This window comes from Macaca mulatta, chromosome 7, assembly GCF_049350105.2.
Source record: "Macaca mulatta isolate MMU2019108-1 chromosome 7, T2T-MMU8v2.0, whole genome shotgun sequence".
Taxonomy (NCBI): Eukaryota; Metazoa; Chordata; class Mammalia; order Primates; family Cercopithecidae; genus Macaca; species Macaca mulatta.
Window position 1 is genome coordinate 145676491 of NC_133412.1, and position 20609 is coordinate 145697099.

Sequence of the window (20609 nt, forward strand, 5' to 3'; positions counted from 1 at the left end):
TCCCATTAGTTGGGTAACTCCCCTGCTTTTGTAAATATGAGGGTATCTCAGGAAGAATAAGTCCCAAAACAAGATTCCTTGGGTTCCAACCAAAGATGAAACCAAGAGGTCCTCACATGTGACCAAGACATTTTCTGCTTTCTACTTTCACTTTCTTTTTGTTTATTTTTTAAATTGAGATGTAAAAGTTGTATGTAGTTATGGTATACAGCAGGAAATTTTGATGTATGTATACATTGTGGAATGTTTAAATCAAGCCATTTAACATATGCATGGCCTCACACACTTATTGTTTATAGTGAGAACACTTAAAATCTACTCTCTTAGCAATTTTCAAGTATGTAATATATTGATTCTAACTTCAGTCTCTAGTCACCATGATGTTTAAGAGAACTCTTGAACTTATTCTCTCTCTCTAATTAAAATGTGGTGTCCTTTGACCAATGTCTCCCCAGTCCTTCCCACTCCCCACCAGCCCCTGGTAGAACTGCCATTCTGCTCTCTGCTTCTGTGAGTGTGATTGTCTTCCATTCCATATACAGGCACACCTCGTTTTATTGCACTTCCCTTTACTATGCCTTGTAGATACTGTGTTTTTTACAAATTGAAGGTTCGCGGCAACCTCGCATCAAGTGAGTCTATCAGCACCATTTTTCCAATAACGTGTGCTCACTTTGTGTCTGTGTCACAATTTGGTAATTCTTGCAACATTAAGCTTTTTTATTATGATTATATTTTCATGGTGTTCTGTGGTTGGTGATCTTCAATGTTACTGTTGTAATTGCTCTGGGGGTGCCCAACTGCACCCGTATGAGACAATGAACTTAATCAATACATGTCGTGTGTGTTTGTTTTCTGACTGCTTTACCAACCAGCCATTCCCCCCATCTCTTTCCCTCTCCTTGGGCCTCTCTATTCCCTGAAATGACAGCTATATTGAAATTGGGCTAGTTAATAACTCTGCAGTGGTCTCTAAGTGTTCAAGCAAAAGTAACAGTCACATGTCTCTAACTTTAAATCAAAAACTAGAAATGATTAAGCTTAGTGAGGAAGGCATGTTGAAAGCCAAGGTACACTGAAAGCTAGGCCGCTTGTGCCAAACAGCCAAGGTGTGAATACAAAGTAAAGGTTATTGAAGATTAAACATGCTACTCCAGAGAACACACAAATGATAAGAAAGCAAAACAACCTTATTGCTGATGTGGAGACAATTTCGGTGGTCTGAATAGAAGATCCAATCAGACACAACATTCCCTTAAGCCAAAGCCTAATCCAGAGCAAGGACCTACCTTGCTTCAAGTCTGTGAAGGCTGAAAGAGGTGAGGAAGCTGCAGTAGAAAAGTTTGAAGCTAGCAGAGGTTGGTTCAAGTCCATAACATAGAAGTGCAAAGGGAAATAGCAAGTACTGATATAGAAGCTGCAGCACGTTATCCAGAAGATCTAGCTAAGATCATTGATGAAGGCAGCTGCACTAAACAACAGATTTTCAGTGTAAACACCCTTATATTGGAAGAAGATAAATCTAGGGTTTTCATAGCTAGAGAAGAGAAGTCAATGCCTGGCTTCAAAGCTTCAAAGGACAGGCTGACTCTCTTGCTAGGGGTAATGCAGCTGGTGACTATAAGTTGACACCAATGCTCATTTACTATTCTGAAAATCCTAAGGCCTTTAAGAATGATGCTAAATCTATTCTGCCTGTGTTCTATAAATGGAACAACAAAGTCTGGATGGCAGCACATCTGTTTGCAGCATGATTTACTGAATACTTTAAGGCCACTGTTGAGACCTACTGCTGAGGGAAAAAAAAAATATTTCTTTCCAAATATTACTGTTCATTGACAATGCACCAAGCCATCCAAGAGCTCTGATGGAGATGTACAAGGAGATTAATGTTGTTTTCATGACTGCTAACACAACATCCATGCTGTAGCCTATGGATCAAGAAGTAATTTCAACTTTTCAGGTCTTATCATTTAAGAAATACATTTCCTAAAGCTATACCTGTCACAGAGAGTGATTCCTCTGATGGATTTGGGCAAAGTAAATCAAAACCCTTCTAGAAAGGATTCACCCTTCTGGTTGCCATTAAGAACATTCGTGTTTCATGGAAAGAAGTAAACATATCAACATTAATGGGAGTTTGGAAGAAGTTGATTCCAGCCCTCATGGATGACTTTGAGAAGTTCAAGATCCCAGTGTAGAAAGTAACTGCAGATGTGGTGGAAATAGCAAGAGAACTAGATTTAGAAATAGAGCCTGAACATGTGACTGAATTGCTACAACCTTATGATAAAACTTTAGTGAATGAGGAGTTGCTTCCTATGGAAGAGTAAAGAAAGTGGTTTCTTGAGAATGGAATCTACTCCTAATGAAGATGCTGTGAACACTGTCGAGATGACAGCAAAGAATTTAGAATATTACATCAACATAGTTGATAAAGCAGCAGCAGAATTTGACAGGATTGACTGTAATTTTGAAAGAAGTTCAACTGTGGGTAAAATGCCATCAAACAGCATCACACCCTACAGAGAAATCCTTTGCGAAAGGAAGAGTCAATGGATGTAACAAACTTCATTGTCTTATTTTTAAGAAATTGCCATAGTCACCCCAGTCTTCAACAATCACCACCCTAACCAGTCAGCATCCAACAATATCAGGAGAAGACCCTCCTCCAGCAAAAAGATTAGGACTCACTGAAGGCTCAGATGATCCTTAGTATTTTAACAATAAAGTAATTTTTAATTAAGGTATGTACCTTGTTTTTTTAGACATAATGTTATTGCACACATCATTGACTCCATATAGTGTAAACATAATTTTTATGTGTACTGGGAAACCAAATATTTCTTATGACTTGCTTTATTGTGGTGGTCTAGAACCAAACCCACAATATCTCCAAGTTCTCCCTACTTAAGTGAAGACACGTGGTATTTTGTCTTTCTGTACCTGGCTTATTTCACTTAACATAATGTTCTCCAGGTTTGTTCATGTTGTCACAAATGATAGGATTTCCTTCTTTGCTAATGCCAAATAGTATTCCATTATGCTCATATACTGCATTTCCTTTACCCATTTATCTATTCATTGATGGACGCATAGGTTGACTCCATATCTTGGCTACTGTGCTCTCCCTTTCTTTTGTGCTGGGTAAGGAGTGAGTCTTGGTGAATCCTTGTCATTGCTCTGGGTTTTTCTGGCCAGACATCTCTAAAATGTGTCCCCCAGCTGATGGGAGGTCTCTGCCTCCTCCTTCCGTCCCTTCCCTGGAAAGAGCACCAAGGAAGAGGTCCTTAATGACCAGTCCTGCCTCTCAGCTGAGCACTCTCCTCCTCCCTGACCAGCTCTCCATTCCCCTCACCACTAGGGCCTTTGTCTGGCTTCGTGGGAAGAACAATGAGCATACATGGGAGAAGGTGCTTCTTCCATCAGGACAGCCACTAACTAACGAGCCCACCATCCCCAGTGAAGGCCAACCTCCCTCCTAACACATTCTGTCTTGGAACAGCCAAGCTTTCCTATGCAGCTGAGCTGAATTCCACTTCAATGGATAAATAATATTTTGTCCACTGACAAGTCCTCTTTTCTAATTGACCAGGATTTTCCTACCCTTGATGGGGACAGATCTGTTTGGAAGGGACCACAAGTTTCTGGGAATTAGCTGGAAATCAGGGGTGAAATTATTGGCCAAGGCCAGAATGTGTAACAGATGCCCCTGGGAGCCGAGGAGAAGAGGTGGCACCTTGCTGCAGTACCTACGCCTCCTGGGTGTTAGTTACATATCCTGTGATGTGGTTGCCAAGAACTCCTTCCAGGACGAGGTTGTGGCCCTGAAATGCACAAACTGACCCAATTGCATTATTGCCTGTTTTTTTAAATTAAACTTTTTATTTTGAGATACGCATCAATTCTGATGCAGTTGTAGGAAATAATGTGCTGTTTACCCAGTTTGCCCCAAAGGGAACATCTTGCAAAACTATAGTGCAATATCACAGCTGTGATATTGACATGGCTACAATCCCCTGATTTTATTCATATTTCCCAATTTTACTTGTGCCCCATGTATGTATGTGTGCATTTAGTTCTATACAACTTTATCACATGTGTTAAGATGTGTCAAAATACGGAACCATTCTGTCACCATGAAGATCCTTCCTGTTGCCTTTTATTACCACACCTCCCTCGTTCCCTCTCCTCCATCTTTAAGCCCAGCAACTACTAATCTGTTCTTTGTCTCTATAATTTGTCATTTCAAGACTGTTACATAAATGAAATAATATGGTTTATAATCTGGAGCTTGGCTTTTTCACTCATCCTAATTCCCCTGAGATTCATCCAAGTTGTTAGGTGGAAGAACAGTTTGTTCCTCCTCATTGCCGTGTCTGGTTTTAATCATTAAGCACACCAACATGGCACTCAAGCCCAGTTACAAATCCTTTGGGACATGATCCTCAGGGATCTTTTATTCTAATAGAGCCCATATGTTTTGTTTGGTGCTTCTGAGTTTGGTGGGGGAGGGGGTGGGACATGTTGCAAGTTCTTCCAGGTACACGCAAACATACCTAGGTTCCTTCATCTCTTTCCCCAAAACAGTGATCAATTGGATTGTAATATTCTTTAGCACTGGTTGACAGCCCTTCCTTGTGTCTCCTTGTCACCTTTCTCCCCAGGAGCACATCTACAAGCTGATGAAGAGTGACAGCTATGCCCGCTTCCTCCGGTCAAATGCTTATCAGGACTTGCTGCTGGCCAAGAAGAAGGTATCTTTGGGAAGGGCAAGCTTGCTCTTCTTAGCACTGTTGACTCTTGCCTGCTGCTTGCTGCTGGTTTGAAATGAGAATATCATCCCTTGGGTTTTATTTATTTCCTTTTTTCTTCTTTCCCTTCTCTATCTGCTCCCATTCTAATGGAAAACAGTTAGAATTGTCACCACCCCAGCCCCACTGCAAGGTCCAGGATGGGGCATCCTGCCTCATCCCTATTGCCTCTCGCTGCATGTCCTGCCCATGGTGGGGTAGGGGGTGGGTACATAGGGTGACAAAACGGCAAGGCCACAGTGGCTCAGCATAGGAGGGCAGGGCTGGCAGTAACACGTGTAAAACCCTTAGGACACCCGGAGAGAGCCCCTCACTGCAAAGTCCAGCCCCCTCACCTCAGACTTCTCTCCCTGACCAGCCCAGAGAGGAGTATGAGGCCAGGGTTGGGGCAGTTCCCTCACTGGACAGAAAGCCTTGTTGGTTTCAAGAGCACGATCAAGTACCTGAAGTCATCCTGGGGTTTCTCCCTCCTTGACACCCCTTTCCTCTCCCTCACCTGCCCCACGGTGTTGCCTTTCTCTCTTAACCAAGAAGTAACTGCACCCAGCTCCTTCCTCCTTCTCCTTAGAACTCGGCCATGGTTCCTTACAGCCCATAGAGTCACGGATTTGGGGCGCAGGGGCCCTCAGCATGCAGGTGAGGGGTGACAGAAGCAGGGATGAACTCAGCTAGAGTCCTGGGAAGAGTGGAGGAAGAGCAGGCAGGAGAATAGGGTCCAGGAAGGGAATGGAGGGCAAGAGAGAGGGCTCCTGGTTTCAGTACACCTGCCCACCCTTTGTGCTTTTCAGTTCTGATCTGAGGCCCATGTGTGGTTAAGTGTGGCTCAACTTGCACCACACCCCATGACTTCTGTGCCATGGCACTTAGGAGCACATGCAACCCTTTCTTCTCCCTCCTGGCCTCCCGGCCCCAGGTCCTAAGCACGTGGTTGCCCATCACACGCTCTCCGTTGGGCTGCCTCTCAGCCACGCAAGCCTTCTCTCTGTGTGCTGTCACCCTCATGTGCCAGGATCCTGTCTGCGTATCTGGTTGGGACCACACAACTCCAGAGTCCTGGAGAGCGTTTATACCCTGCTCTCCTGCCCTTGTGTAGCCCTGGGAAGAGGCCATAGAGTCTGAGAAAGGGAAGAGGACTTCTGGGGCATCCCGATTGTCAGCAGCCCAGCTCTCTGGGTTTCCTGCATCCTTCCCCTCAGGTGTGGCTACTGTGATGGGCAGTGTGGAGCCTGGCCTCCTGTCGACTCCCCTGATGGAGGATGTCAGTGGAGGGGCTCCTTTGGAGGAGGCTGACGCCCTCACACATGGCTCTAATGCCCATTTTTTCTAAGAACTAGAGGAAAGAAAAGTTACAGGAACTTTTGATAACTCCAGCCCAGATCTCATGGGTGAAGGTCAAAGTAAGTTTTTCTTATTTTCTGTGGCTCAAGACACCTGACCTGATCACAATTTGGTGACTTTCTAAGGCTCTGTCAGTTTGACCAATCTGGGCCTGTCTACACAGCTTGAAGAAGAGAAGCTAGAGGCCATTCATTCTCCTTGTGGGTTTGAACACAAACGAAAAATGCACCCCAAACCCTGCAGATCTGTGTGCAGACCCTGTGGTTGCAGATCCTCCCTTCCAAGAAGAAAGCCTCTCAGAGGAGGTCATTCGAGTGAGGAAGGAACTGGCAACCTGTCTGGGAAAAGTTCCTTAGAATTATCCTTCCAGCTCCCGGAGTAAGGGATGTTCTTGAGACAGAAAGCCCTTGCAGATACCAACAACATCTCAACACCGAGTTGTTTCCCAAAACAGTGACAAAATGTGCTTCCTCCTTCTATTTCTTCCTGAGAGTCTCCACGTGTGGATCTGATTTGTAACTCGGCACTTTCAGGTAGGCCTAGAGTATTCTTCCAATTTCAGGGACGGGTTCACCGTATCCAGGTCGTAAAAGGTATGTGAGATTCACAGCCTCCAGTGGAGAGAGGGAATATGAATCGGCCTCACTTTTCTGCTGAGAACTGACCTGGACGGAGTCTTGAGGCACAGCCTTCTGATCCTTTATCCCTAATTCAGCCTCTTTTCTAATATTTTCAAAATAAATGGTAGTCACACCGAAGAACCAGGTTCTCAGGGCGTAGGTGAGCTGAGTCCTGCGGGCTACTCTAGGAAACTTCATACCAATGATGATGGTTTTCCAGGCAGCTCAATGGCCAGTGCAAGGCAGAGGAGCCCAAGTGAGCCAGACCAGTGGCCACCCTCTGTGAGCCAGAGGACAAGAATGATAGGCCGAGAATGACAGCTGCAGGGCCCAGGACTGGCCTGACTTGAGCCGAGTGTATGCCACCCAGGCTGGCCACAGGGTTCAAGCTGAGTCCTGCCATCCCCAGAATAGACTTGGTACCCGGGGCCAAGCATGAGTCCTTCCATTCCTAGTGCAAGAAGAAAGCCCAGCCCAACTCTGTGGTGGCGTGTCATTTGTGTTTATTTTCCTTCTGCAACCTCCTGTCTGTCTTTCGGCAGCCAGCTGAGCTGACAAGGGGCCCAGCTGCCAAGGAAGCCCCCCGACTTCATCCACACAGGCGGCTGCCTTTGGTCTGTCCCCTCTGCTTTCAGCACAGTCCGCACACCCACAGACACCAGGCTGCCTCTTCAGCTCCCTCATTTCAGTTATTTGCTGGGTGTATGTGTGTGTCTATGTGAGTGTGTGCACTCTCTGAACTTCTCAGCCTCGGGCTCAGGACCCTGGAATGGGCTCCAGGATATACTAGCAGGTATTTGGGCGGTCATTCTACTCTCCCGGAACCCCTGCAGGTAGGAAATGTGGGGTGAAGGGAAGGTCAGGAGCACCCCATACCTCTCTTCCTCCTGTAGTAGAAGGAGGCTAGGCCTGGAAGGACATTCGAGGGCTTTGCCTCTCCTCACCCCTGTTCTGGGCACCCCAGCTAAGAGTTCCCCACGATGGTTTCTGAGCTTCCTCTAGCCTGTTGTATGTACATCTTGGCAGGTGTTAGGTCACCTTTTGGATACTGAGAAAACATTTTCTGTTTCTCAGAACAATCCCCATGTTATTGTCTTCTGAGACCCTAGTCCATGGCAAAGGCTATGAGTAGACCCTCCTTGCTCTAAGGACACAGAACGACGGTCACTAGGAAGCCACTGAAGTTAGCAATCTTTCTGGCCGCCTCTGGGCAGGGGAATCTCGAGAGAGAAAACAGTCCTAAGGCAGATTCATGGATGAGTAGATGACTTCACTTCCCCAGCAGCCACTTCCTGACGTCCCTCCCACACCCCGCTGGCCCTCAGAGCTAGTCTGTTCTGTGTCAGGACTTGGGGCCCCCACCCCCAGGACTCCTGCCTGTGGGCACAGCAGGTTGAAAGCAGCAAGCAAGCTGCTCAAACCCACCGACTGTGGTCCTGTGCAAAGTCGTGATGGTTCTGATCCAAGCCCCGCAAGCACAATTCACGGCCCCTGGAGAAGCAAAGCCCCGTCTCTGCTCGCTGCTCCAAGGAGGTGGCACCATTTCCCGTGGGCTTCTGTCTTCTGTCTCTCCCACTGACTCTTCCAACAGCTCTGGCTGCTTCTCTTTTCCCACTTTTCACCCCATTTTGCTTTGGTTTTTGTTATTCTTTAGCTGCGGCTGCTGCTGTTTGGAAACCACGTGTAAGCTGAAGATTTTTTTTTTCTGTATTTTTCTCCCTACCTTTTGTTTTTGTTTTTGTTTTTGTTTTTCCTAAAGCCAGAAAGTGAGCAAGGTCGTAGAACTTCCCTAGAAAAGTTCACTCGCAGTGTGGTAAGTTCAGTCGGTTTTCTTCCCTCAACTTTTCTTTTGATTTTGGTTTTGGTTTTTTCTTTCTTCTTTCTTTTTTTCCCCCTTTGGTTGTTGTTTCCTTTGGGGTGGGAGGGAGTCCAGTGCTTTCTCCCTTGACTCAGCCCTTTTCTTTTCTTTTGCGAGTGTCTGCAGCTTCTCTTCTAGGGATGAAAATGCAAAAAGAGCAAGCGGCTCCCTCTGCAGAAGGTGCACACTTGATTGCCCAGCCTCAGGCCTGGGCATTTGATCTTCTGTTTAGGGCTTTGAGGAGGAGGGACTCTGCTGCCCTCGGGGCTGTGCGGTTTGTGCATCTTCTGCAGCAGCCCAGGGAGAAGCCATCGAACTATACCGTGAAATAAATTGGCTCAGAACCGTAGCTCATCGAAAAAAAAAAAAAAAAGCCAAATTTCCCTCTGTGAACCCTGGCAGTCACGCCGGTGTAGGTCGTGAGCTAATGTTGCTGTGTAGGTGGCTTTTGCTGTGTGCGGAAAGCGGCCGTGCTGCATGGGTCCTGGTGATGTGGCCTAGCTGGCGTGTGTGTTAGTTGCCTCTGCATGAATCCCTTCCAGCCCCCATCAGCCTCATGTGCACAGTGTGACAGGGAGAGGAGGGGAGTAGCTGAATCCCTGCGGCGTCCTGGGTACTCCCCTGGGTGGGGTGGGGAGGGGGGCAAGGTCCTACCGGCCTCCTCAGGCCTTGATTCTGACAGGCTGGGTAAAGATGGGCTTCAGATTCCTACAGGTTCATGGTATGCCCCATCTTAGAGAGTGGTAGAGCTCCCCACAGTGGCACATAAAGACAGCCGTGGCAACAGGCGGGAGTGGGGAGTCCGTGGCTCTTCCCTGGGGTGCATGGCTGAGACTCTCGACCATGGTTTGTAGAACAACACAGGCCAATCCCCTCTTTCGATGCTGGTCAGCCCAAGATTTGAATGTCGAGCTCAGTGCACAGGAAATACTCAATCCCACTGAATCGTGGGGCCGTCCTATCACATGAACATCAAACCAGAGGGAACCAAGATAGCAACCAGGGAGCAGGGGTCCCATGCAGGAAACAGGCCACATTCCCTTCCCAAAGGGTGGCAGCCCATTGATACTGACTTGCCTTTGTTCCACCTCTATTGAAGAGGAAAATCCTTGTAAAACCTGACTACTGTGTGACTGGTATACATATTTCATCCTTTCAAGGAAAAGTCTAAGGATCCTGGGTTGAAAGCAACCTAGTCATTTACCTGTCATAGCTAGATGCATTTTAAGTGCATTTAAACATTATCTTGAATTTGCTACATGTAAACATCAAATAACTCTAGTAGGTGGCAATTAAACATCGGTATTCGCCCCTTCCGTTCCTCAGTCTTCCCTCTCTGTGGCCTTTCCTCATGAGAAATCAGAACGTGCAGAACACAAGGCCCGTGAGTGCCTCGTCTGTCTTCATGGCTGGTTTGCCATGGCCATGTGGCTCCGCACACCAAGAAGCTGTCAAGGGCTGTCAGAGGCAAGGCCTCTGGGACTTCCTTTGCTCCACGAGGGCCTGAGAGAAGGTAGTGGGATCCCATCTCTCTCTGTCTCTTTTGAGGCCTGGTTACTATGCGGGTAGAGGATGTTTAGGGATTTTGCTGACAAGCCAAGAGTGCTTGTGGCTCTCAGGTACAAACTGTAAGCAGAGCCTTGACAGCCCCCCGGAAGCTCTTCAGGGTGACCGTGCAGGCCGCGGGTGCGAGAGAGGAAGCCTGGTACTTGGACAAAAGGTCCAGACATCTGCAGGCTGTTTTTCCAGAGAAGTGAGTATCAGGAAAGGCAAGAATGGTCTCGCCGAAGCTCTGTGAGGAGCGTTTATTGATTTCCCTTCATCCCAGAAGTGGTGTTGGCTTGGGGGTTCTCCAAGGTCTGTCAGCAAAGCATTTGGAACAAGAAACCACCACGACACCCCTAAGTGTCTGAAGTGCACACATGGGAGAGCTTCCAGAGAGAGTTTCAGGGCGAGCTGAAGGAGAAAAGTATCCGAAGCTCCTGAGGGTATGGATAAAAGGCCCAAACTGGAAAAAAAACAAAAACAAAAACAAAAAAAAACCTGAGTTCCTAAATTCTTTGCTGTTCTGTTATGAACAAGAGACTGTAATAGGTGATGCATTCAGAATTTGGGGTTCCAGTGGTGGAGATGTATTGCCATCCATCCATGTTCCTCGTGCTCTTGGGGTGACACTATACCCCCACAAGATGTGGCTAAGTTTGGGGATATGGCCCATGGCTATAGAAGTTTGGGGATATGACCCATGTGTTGGCTCTCAGATTACTTAAGGCTGGAACCCAGGAATCTGGTCTCAACAGCCCAGTGGTCTCATCAAACAGAACTAACTGACCAACCACTATGCCTTGCAATTTGATAGCCATTCTCTGAATACCATACGCATTAAGTACTTGATTTCTCTAAGAGAAGATCTACGTGAATGTTTTATCTGCTGTATACTGCAAACTATAAAACTAAATGGAGGGCTAGTTCAATAGCATTCCCGTGTTGCTGGAAAAGACGTGTGGAACATGACCCACGTCATGGGGCTAATAATGGAAATTGGGGAGTGAAGCGGGGCAGCTCACGGACCAAGGACCAAAGACATGAGGCCAATTGCCATTTAGGATTAATTGATGGCAAAAAAAAAAAAAAAAAAAAAATGTTGATCCAGGTGATTGGATAGCTCATTCAGCTGGAGGCTTGTCAAGACTGAATCTGAATTCAGAATTTCTCCCCAGAACATGCCAATGTCCTTTCTTTTCTTGGTAGAAGAGAAGCACTTGGAAAAAACAAATTGTTCTTTCCAAGTCTTATGTCATGCCATGACATAGAGGGATTATCTGTTAGGACCACACATGCCCCCTTTTCCATGAGATCCTAAGGAGACATTTAATATGGTTCATGGAAGCTTTTAGGGCCATGTTAGTCTGGGTGCCGAAGGGGCCTGGCACTCCCCAGTCAATAGAGAAAGTGCTGTGTGAGCTTCTGTTTCCAATGCAAGCTTCATTCCAGGTCACTCAGGACTTGGATATACAAAGCAAATGTCTGGGGATGCTGTACTAAGCATTCTGTCATTTTGCAGACTGAGACCACAAACCCTGCTTATTTGATAAGGTAGGCCCAGGTTCTGAACTAAACATGACTAAAGTCCACAGCAGGATGCAACTAGCCTACAATGCACGTTCATCCAAAATGGAAAACAAGACTCCCTCTGGTAGGCCCAGCCCCACAGACGCCCAGCTGGCCAGGCAAAACACAGGCTGGGTTTCAGCCCCTGTTGATCCTCACCTGCCCTTGTGCAGTGAATAACCCACACCACTGTACATGACCGCCCTTGTCCAAGGAGCCTCAGTTTCAGAAAGAGCTAGAACACATAGCAGCTTCTCCAGGGCACCCCATACATGGCCTCGGGTCATATGATTTGGAGCCTGTCTCTGCCTAATCCTGCTCACAGGGAAGCTTCCTCTCACAGTGGCTGTCACATATGAAAACCACAGTAGGAGAACTCTGGCTAGTCACTGTGGGTTGCCTTTGCTTCACCTTCCAGCTCTTCTTCAGATTCTTTGATGGGAAGTCTCAATCGTTACTGACCAAGGAGAGGAGGTGCCTTCTCTCACTGAAGGCTCTTTCCTGTTGCTTGGTGATGACCAGCCTGCCACTCTCTGCTGTCTTCCTGGTTTTGCAGTTGACAGAGGACAATGGGAGCATGAAGGTGGCCAGAGCTAAAACGTTCACCCTCCCACTGCTTCTTGAGACAGAGTCTCACTCTCCCAGGTTGGAGTGCAGTGGCGCAATGTTGGCTCACTGCAACCTCCGCCTCCTGGGTTAAAGCAATTCTCCTGCCTCAGCCTCCTGAGTAGCTGGGATTACAGGCACGCGCCACCACGCCCAGCGAATTTTTGTACTTTTAGATTTCACCATATTGGTCAGGCTGGTCTCAAACTCCTGACCTCAAGTGATCCACCTGCCTCGGCCTCCCAAAGTGCTAGGATTACAGGCGTGAACCACCACGCCCAACCCCCTGCTCTCTCTTAAGTGTGCTTGTTCCTTCAGCTTCCACAGAGTCTACCACAGTGGGGTGGGGGCCTCACCACAGAGGGCCTGGCTCTGACACAGAGGACCAGGAGCATGCATGGCAGGGAGAGGGGGAGAGAGGAAATGGGGCACTTATCTAAGCCACAGGAGCAGCTCCTTTTTTGAGATACTGGCTGAAGCCATCTGGTGAGAACTCCAACCTGGAGAGGAGAAGCTGGAGAAAGTCCTTTGCTCCTCATGTCTAGTTCCACAGAAAAAGCCACAGAGGGTGATAGCACTGAAGTTAGGAGAAAATGGCAACCCCAAGTGAGGCTGGTGTCGGCCGCCCTGGGTACCTTTGGGCACTCAGTTGAAACCTCACCTGCCCTCTTAAGAGCTTCATCAGCTCCAGCCTTGGGCTCCAAAGATAGAAAATGGGGTTGCTGGTGCCAGAGCAAGCACTGGAGGCTACGGAGAAGAGGGGAGAGGAGGACCAGGCGTTCATCCACCTCCTAAGAGAGCATCGAAGTTTAGCTTTGCCAAGGTGCTCCTTGGAATTGCAGCAGGAAGGGCCGGAAGCTGCAGAAGGCTTGGCACGTGATGGGTGGCATCTCTGCGACAGGCTTTCCTGTCCTGCCTGCCAAGGAATGCAGCAGGCAAGTCAGATGGGGATCGGGAAGCTCTGGGAGCCAGCTGCCACTCAGCCTCCCTCGCCCCCTCCTTCCCTCCCCCTCTTCCTTCCCCTGCCAAAAGCCAAGGAGAGCTAATGAGAGCCAAGAAGTCAACAACTCAACCACCCCGCTCCAGGCAGCTCTGCAGAGAGAAACCCCCAGCTCCAGGCCCAGGTGCTGACCGGAAGTGGAGGGCTGAGGCTCTTGGCAGGGGAGGGAGAAGGCAGACAACCAGGGCAGTCAGCCAAGCAGCAGGAGCAGCTCCTGCCCCCGGGAGGACAATGCTGTTTCCCCCTCCTCCTCCAGGTTTCATGGGGAACAGCCTTGCACCCTGGTGGAATGAGTTCCCAAATACCTAGACTCAGCAGAGTCCCCAGAGGGCTTTGACCTCAGTTGAAATCTTTCCATGCCTCTGGCAAAGGCCAGTTGGCTAAAAATCTTTCCAAAGGGTTAGTTTTTATTGCAAACAGTCCTTGGACTCCTTTGGGACCACTGGGTCACAAACGTTAGTGCCAGCCTCTCCCATCTCAGAGCGCTGAGATCCAGCTGCAGTGAAACCCTGGCCCCGGCTAGAGCTGGAGGGAGACTTCCATCGAAGTGTTTGGGAAGGAAAGCACGGAAACCTGCCTCTCTCGAGCAGCAAGTGCATGTCCTGGGACTCTGAGACACCTCAGCAGCCCCCCTGCAGACTGGCTCCTGCTTCCAGCCTCAGCTTGCTAGCTATGTGACCTCAAGCAAATCACTAGCCCTCTCTGAGCCCTGGTTTTCTCCTCTGAAGTGACCTGGACTAGGTCATCTCAATGGTCCCTTCCAGCTAGGGGTGTTCTCCGGGTCTGTGCTTCCCTCTGTCCTGAGATTTCTGAGTTATGTGACTCATTCCTTAGAATGGGAGAGGAGCTGCCTTCCTGCCCAGTTAGTTACCTGATTCAGAAGTGCCTGCCAGCCTGTGAAGCTGGGAAATAAACCGTGGATAGCGTTGAGTTGGGTGTATTTACAAAGCCTGGACATGCACTGGCAGGAGAACTGAGTGCCCTGAGCTCCCCACACCTACACCATAGGCCCTGCTCAGTTATTCAGGGTTCACTCATCCATGGTGAGTCGCTGGAGGGTCAGGGAGGACTCACAGAGAACAGGGTGAGTGCCCTACACCCTTCAGGCTTGCTAGTTCTGCAGTCCCCGCCCTTCTGGTCTGGATGCCCAGCTGTGTGTGTGTCAGGTGGGGTCAGCTGGACAGAAAGGTGGATACCAGGGTCAGTGTTGCCACATCACTGCATGCACTGTGGGGTCTCAGGGGCCCGATGGGTATAGAAAGGGATGACATGTGAGCACTTGGGAATCTCAGCACACTCTGCTGCTCACCTGCTACCAGGCTTTCCGGTTCCCTGGGGAACCCCGGGTCAGCTTGTCACTGTCCTCTTTTAGAGATGGGAAATAAGAGTATGAGAGACAGTGTTATCCTGTTTACAATCAGTGGTGAAGTCTGTGGTTAAGACCAGGTTACAACTCCTCTTTGCTTCGCTTTTTATCTTGGCTCTGTGTGAAATTAGGAAAAGCGTATTTACTGTTATAGTTTTGTAGCTGGAAAATGAAAATATAAAAGTATTTTTTATAAACTATAAAATGTAAAACAACAGGCTCAGCATGGCTGGTGGGTGCAGAGAAGACAGTGACAAAGTGGCTCCTCATGGGGTTGACAGGAAGGAGTCTTGAGACTTTTATCAAAAAGGGCCACAAGTTGGTTGTCAGTTTTGAGACACTGGGCGCTAGACCCCGACATTTCCCTTGGAAGGAGGAACCCCCAGCTGTTCCCGCTGATGGTCCAACCTGTCCGCCAAAAGCAGCCAAAATGCCCTCCCCACGGAGTGCCCGCTTGGAGAAAAACCCCACTGGTGACTCACCTTATGGACATGTGGGGCAATCAGGGCCCGGTGGGGGCAGCTGCTCCTGGCTCTCCCTGGCCGGCCCTCCCTCGCCCCCCGCCCAGGCCCTCTCCTGCCTTCCCCAGACCCCAATGTGCCAAGCAGTCAAGTGAAAATCAAATCCTCTGAGGCAGAAAGACACAGCTGTGTGTTTACAGCCACTGATTCAGATCCAAATCGCGTACCCTGCCAGTCTCTAGCAAGGCAGGCTGGGGGCAAAGTGTGTGGATGCCAAGCAGGGATCTATTTTGGGAGGTGACCTGCAGGCGTTCTCCATGGCGGTGCCTTCCTCCCACCCCCTCTCAGGAAAGGCGTTCTCACTTTACGAGCGGCTGATGGGGTTGTGGGGTTTTGGCATGCTGCTTGTCACTTGTGCAGTCAGACCCCAGTGCCATCCTCGCGCAGCCACATGGGAACTGTGTGGGCTCCCACCTGCCTGGTGAGAAGGCAGAGAGTGGAGTGCAGGGCCCCCCACAGGATAAACAGCGGGAAGGCCGACCACTTAGAAGACAGGATGCCTGCCTCTGCCTAGGACAGAGTCTGCCTCAGTCCTGTCCAGGGAGCAGCGGCACTGCAGCAGAAGGGCCCAGAGAGAGAGCATCCAATGGCAGGTGTCTGACAAGGGGACAGCACTGCCAATGTCAAGGTCAAGGAGAGGAGACCCAACTCTGCCTGTGGTCCAGACTGGAAAGTTCAAAGAGAAGTCAGAGAGCTTCAAATCTGAGAACCTCACAGGCTAAGAAGTAAGAACCCCCCACAACCCGCCACCATGGAAGTCCCCCCAAAACGAGCTCCTGGTGGAAGCAACTGGGGATGCTTCGCCTTTATAAAATAGTGAATGAGTGTCCCTGGTTTGAGTTATTAGGAAAGCGTGGCATTTTGGAAGGAGGCCAGGATACCTGTCCATAGGTAGGAATAACCTGTAAGATGTTGCCCTCCCGGCCAGGTGCGGTGGCTCACGCCTGTATTCCCAGCACTTTGGGAGGCTGAGGCGGGCAGATCACGAGGTCAGGAGATCAAGACCATCCTGGCTAATACAGTGAAACCCCATCTCTACTAAAAGTACGAAAAATTAACCTGGCGTGGTGGCAGGTGCCTGTAGTCCCAGCTACTCAGGAGGCTAAGGCAGGAGATTGGTGTGAACCCCAGAGGCAGAGCTTGCAGTGAGCCGAGATCGCGCCACTGCACTCCAGCCTGGGCGACAGAGCGAGACTCTGTCTCAAAAAAAAAAACAAAAACAAAATGTCCTCCCGCAGTGTGGCTAAATGGGACACTGTAGCGGGCAGGGAGGGGTGCTTAGAAGGACTGAGAGCAGTGGGACGTTTAGTTTTGTCATGTTTGCTCAAAGGTGGATGAGAGAAAGACCCTTGGGTGTTTGCTTAGTGGCTTCCCAATGCGTGGGAAGGTGAGACAGGGTTGGAAGCATGGAGCCACCAGCGGTTCTTCCATGCCCCCCAATCATGGCCACATCCTCTCAGCCTGAGCAACAGCACCATGGCCACAAATGGGAATGGGCTTCGTTGGTGTAATATTTGGCAGATTCTCTCCACACACCCCCCCCCCATGGCAGTCTGGCTTACCGTAGAAGGGTAACCTTAAAAAATACATTCCCCACTCAGAAAATACTCATATGTGGCCTGTTAGCAGCACAATAAGGTTGAAAGCAAAGTCCATTCCTTCCTCCCTCCCCCTGCTCACCTCCACTTCCCTGTTTGCCCCTAGGTAGGTGAAGTGAGTATATTCAGCACCTTCATGGCAGGTGAGAGGGTGTATTAATCCGTCTACGTCCTCTGGAAAGGCAGTCTTTGAGGGGGCCACAAGGGTTCAGCCATGGCCCATCCAATATCCTTTTTGATGACTTGGATGAAGAGACAAACATTCCAACCACACTCAAAGATCCAGACCTGCAAAGTGTGGCTCATCTGGTAGATAACGGAATTATATTTGGAAAGCATTTCCTGCAGGATGATGGGTCAAAAACAGATAGCATTTTACCAGATCATATTTGTGTGTGTGTGTTTTTTTTTTAATTCGGTTTCCCAACTACAGGATGGCATTTGTAGCCTTTCCTAAAAATCAAGTGGGGGAAAAAAAAAAAAAAAAAAAAAGTTCTTGGGTTGTAATTGACTCCAAGCCTCGTGTAAGCAAGTGCAGAAGGCAGCTGCTTTCCAAAGGCAGCTTTAGGCTCTGTAACAAAAGTGGGATGGTCAGAGAAAGGAAAAGTGTTCCATTGCTTTTTGTTGCTCTAAGCAATATGAAGTCTTGGTTCTAAGCCCCCACATTATCTGCAACTTTAACATCTAGAGACAATTCAGAGAGAAGAACCTAGAGAGAGAAGGTGACCCTGGAAGCCATGTCGGAAGAGGCTGGAGTAAAAATGTCTAGCCTTCCAGCACACTTGACGGCCACCTGAGCTCTCTTTGCATTTGTCTTCAAGAGTGGACATTTCTGGATTGCTCCAGAGAGCAAGGCTAGAACAAATGGCTAGAAGATAGAAAGAAGATATTAAAAACATTCTAACAATAACAAAATATTCCAACAATAGACTATGTCCCCTCCAAGGGCAACGAGCTCCCTGCCTAGGCGTTTAGAAGCTGAATGGCCAAGGACAGTGCAGAGTAGGTTTCTACAGCGGATCCCATGATCTTTTGCAACCGGAATTCTATGCTACCCCAAATACTTGTTAAATGGACCTGACTGCATTTCATTCTGTGGTTTATAAATAAGTCGTGGAAAAGGAGAATGAATTATAGGGAGGGAGTTTGCTGAGCTCGGAGGAGAGGGATCCAAAAGACTCAGACTAGATTCTACCTTGAGGGAGAAAAAGCCACAGGATGACACACTCAAAGCAAGAGAAACTGTCAGGAAGGTGAATTACTGCCCTTCACATGTCATCCTTGCCTTTTTTTTTTTTTTTTTTTTTTTTTTTTTTGTCATTTGCTGCCACAGCAGCTGGGCTCTGGGCAACAGGGCTCTCTTCCCCTGAATGTCTGAAAGGAGGTCAGCAAGTGGAGGACATAGGCACTCGCTGGCACAGGGCACTGGCGGCCATCGTGCAGTGAGCCCCAGCACAGCCAGGGTGGCCATGTGCGTGGGATGTCCTGGCCTGAGGTTGAAGAAAGCTCGTCCTGTCATAGTTCCCATCCGGAAAGGGTGTTGTGTTGAAAGCAAAAAGGATCATAAAGTCACTTGCCTTTTACCCAATGCCAGTTCCAGATTCCAGGAAAATGAGCTGACATCAAAAACACCTCAGCTGGCCGGGCATGGTGGCTTACATCTGTAATCCCAGCACTTTGGGAGGCTGAGACAGGCAGATCACCTGAGATCAAGAGTTCAAGACCAGCCTGGCCAGCATGGTGAAACCCCGTGTCTACTAAAACTACAAAAACCAGCCGGGTATGGTGGTGCATGCCTGTAGTCCCAGCTACTCAGGAGGCTGAGGCAGGAGAATCACTAGAACCAGGGAGGTGGAGGTTGCAGTAAGTCAAGCTTGTACCACCTCACTCCAGCCTGGGCGACAGAGCAAAACTCCATCCCCCCCGCAAAAAAACAAACAAAAATCCACCTCAGCCTGGCCAAGAGCAGGGCATACCCCCAGAGGTCTCAGACTGAGGAGAAACTGTGCCCCCACCCTGGCTTCCCTCCTCTGGGGCGCTGCCGAGGGGACTTGTCCTCAGCCTAGCTCAGGGAAAGGGAAGGGTTCCCATGTCACATTCTTTCCAGCTGTCCTAAGAACCACCCCGATTGCCAAGGACTCTCCCTCCTCTCTTGGGCTTCACCAGGGCTGCTTTCAACTCATCGTGGGATTGTGTAATTATGGTGATTACAGCTTGTGACTTTTTTCCTCTGTTCATCTTTTGCTTTCAAATTCTTTGAGGCCTCTCATTAAACATGGCGATCCTGGTAAAGTCAGCAAAGTTTTAATAAGACACTTTTTACAGCTAAAGAAAGCCCAGTCAGGGTTGATTGCTACTATGTTCTCTCAGATACTCCATTAAAACTCTATCAGGCGCAGTTGGTGCCTGGGTATAAGAGGTGGGGGAGAAGGAGGGCAGGGAGGCAGAGCGGACCTGTACTTAGTGACAGGGCTGGAGAACCATTCCACACCATGCCCCCGGCCTTTTTCGTTTGCACCAAGCACCAAGTGCATCTGAGCCCCCATGCCTAATAGGAAAAGGCAGACTGTCAAGCAAGGACCGAAAGCCTGGCCTTAACATCATAGCACATTACACTGGGAAATGGAGATGGAGCATCCAAGACAACACTCAACCCAACCTTGTAATCTGCAGCAAAAGTAGTGGGGGAATTCTGATACATGCTCTGTCCTGGTTAATACTGGAAGGTTCTGAGGCATCCATAATGCTAAATAATTAACGGAGGCAATCACTAGCCTTCGTGAGTCATCACGATCTGGTGATCTTACACCTGGTGGAGGTTTCCTTGGTAATGATTCAGCTTCACATCTCATTCTTGGCTAGCCTTTAATCATGGCTTGCTTGCTTTCTTTTTGTTGTTGTTTTGATTTGGTTTGGTTTTTGGTGGGGTTTTTTTTGTTTGTTTGTTTGTTTTTGAGACAGAGCCTCACTTTGTTGCCCAGGCTGAGTGCGGTGGCGCGATCTCAGCTCACTGCAACCTCCACCTCCCAGGTTTAAGCGATTCTCCTGCCTCAGCCTCCTGAGTAGCTGGAATTACAGGCCTGCACCATCACATTCAGCTAATTTTTGTACTCCTAGTAGAGACGGAGTTTCACCATGTTGGCCAGGCTAGTCTCGAACTCCTGGCCTCAAGTGATCTGCCCACCTCGGCCTTCCAAAGTGTGGAGTTACAGGTGTGAGCCACCGTGCCCAGCTTGTAGCTTTCTTGAATAGTTATCAGAGCTGTAGGACTTCATGAGAAGGACTATCAAGGAGTGTGGGTTGTGTGTGTGAGCCCCGTGACCCACCCTTCAGCAGATTCATCCAGGTTCCCCTCATTTCTATATTCCCTGGGGACTGCACAGATGACCACATAGTGAAGTGCATCTTGCTCCAGCAGGACTGTTTCTGAGAGGCCCCCGATTGGCTGCTCGTGGCTGACAGGCCCGCACCAGCCAGACTGCCTTTTACCCCGCAGGTAGCCAGTTACCTCACTACCTGTGTCTCAAAAGAGCAAGGAGCTGGACTGTGACTGAGCAGCACCAGCCACCTGGAGTTACATGTCAAAAACCTGGCAGGGACATTTCCCCCAACTGCATTCCCATCCACTACTGAAGGTGACCTGCTTGTGTGACCCCTTGAGAACAATGTCCCTTTAGTACCCACCAAAATGCAGAGAAGCAAGCTAAGTTCGAGACAGGCAACTCCAGCTGAATCCCTTTTTCTCCACCTGACTTTATACGACCCTGTCATTATACA

General features: G+C 48.8%; 1 protein-coding gene across 13 annotated transcripts in view; it reads left to right on the forward strand.

Moving 5' to 3' along the window:
• The window catches only part of RGS6 (regulator of G protein signaling 6), a 633391-nt gene that overhangs the window by 598055 nt on the left and 14727 nt on the right, over nucleotides 1-20609 (forward strand). For 5 of the 13 annotated variants that reach the window (XM_077937733.1, XM_015144014.3, XM_077937732.1 and 2 more), the window contains 1 exon segment: nucleotides 4668-4757. In XM_077937733.1, coding sequence (XP_077793859.1) covers nucleotides 4668-4757 — 90 coding nt within the window. 13 annotated transcript variants of the gene reach the window in all.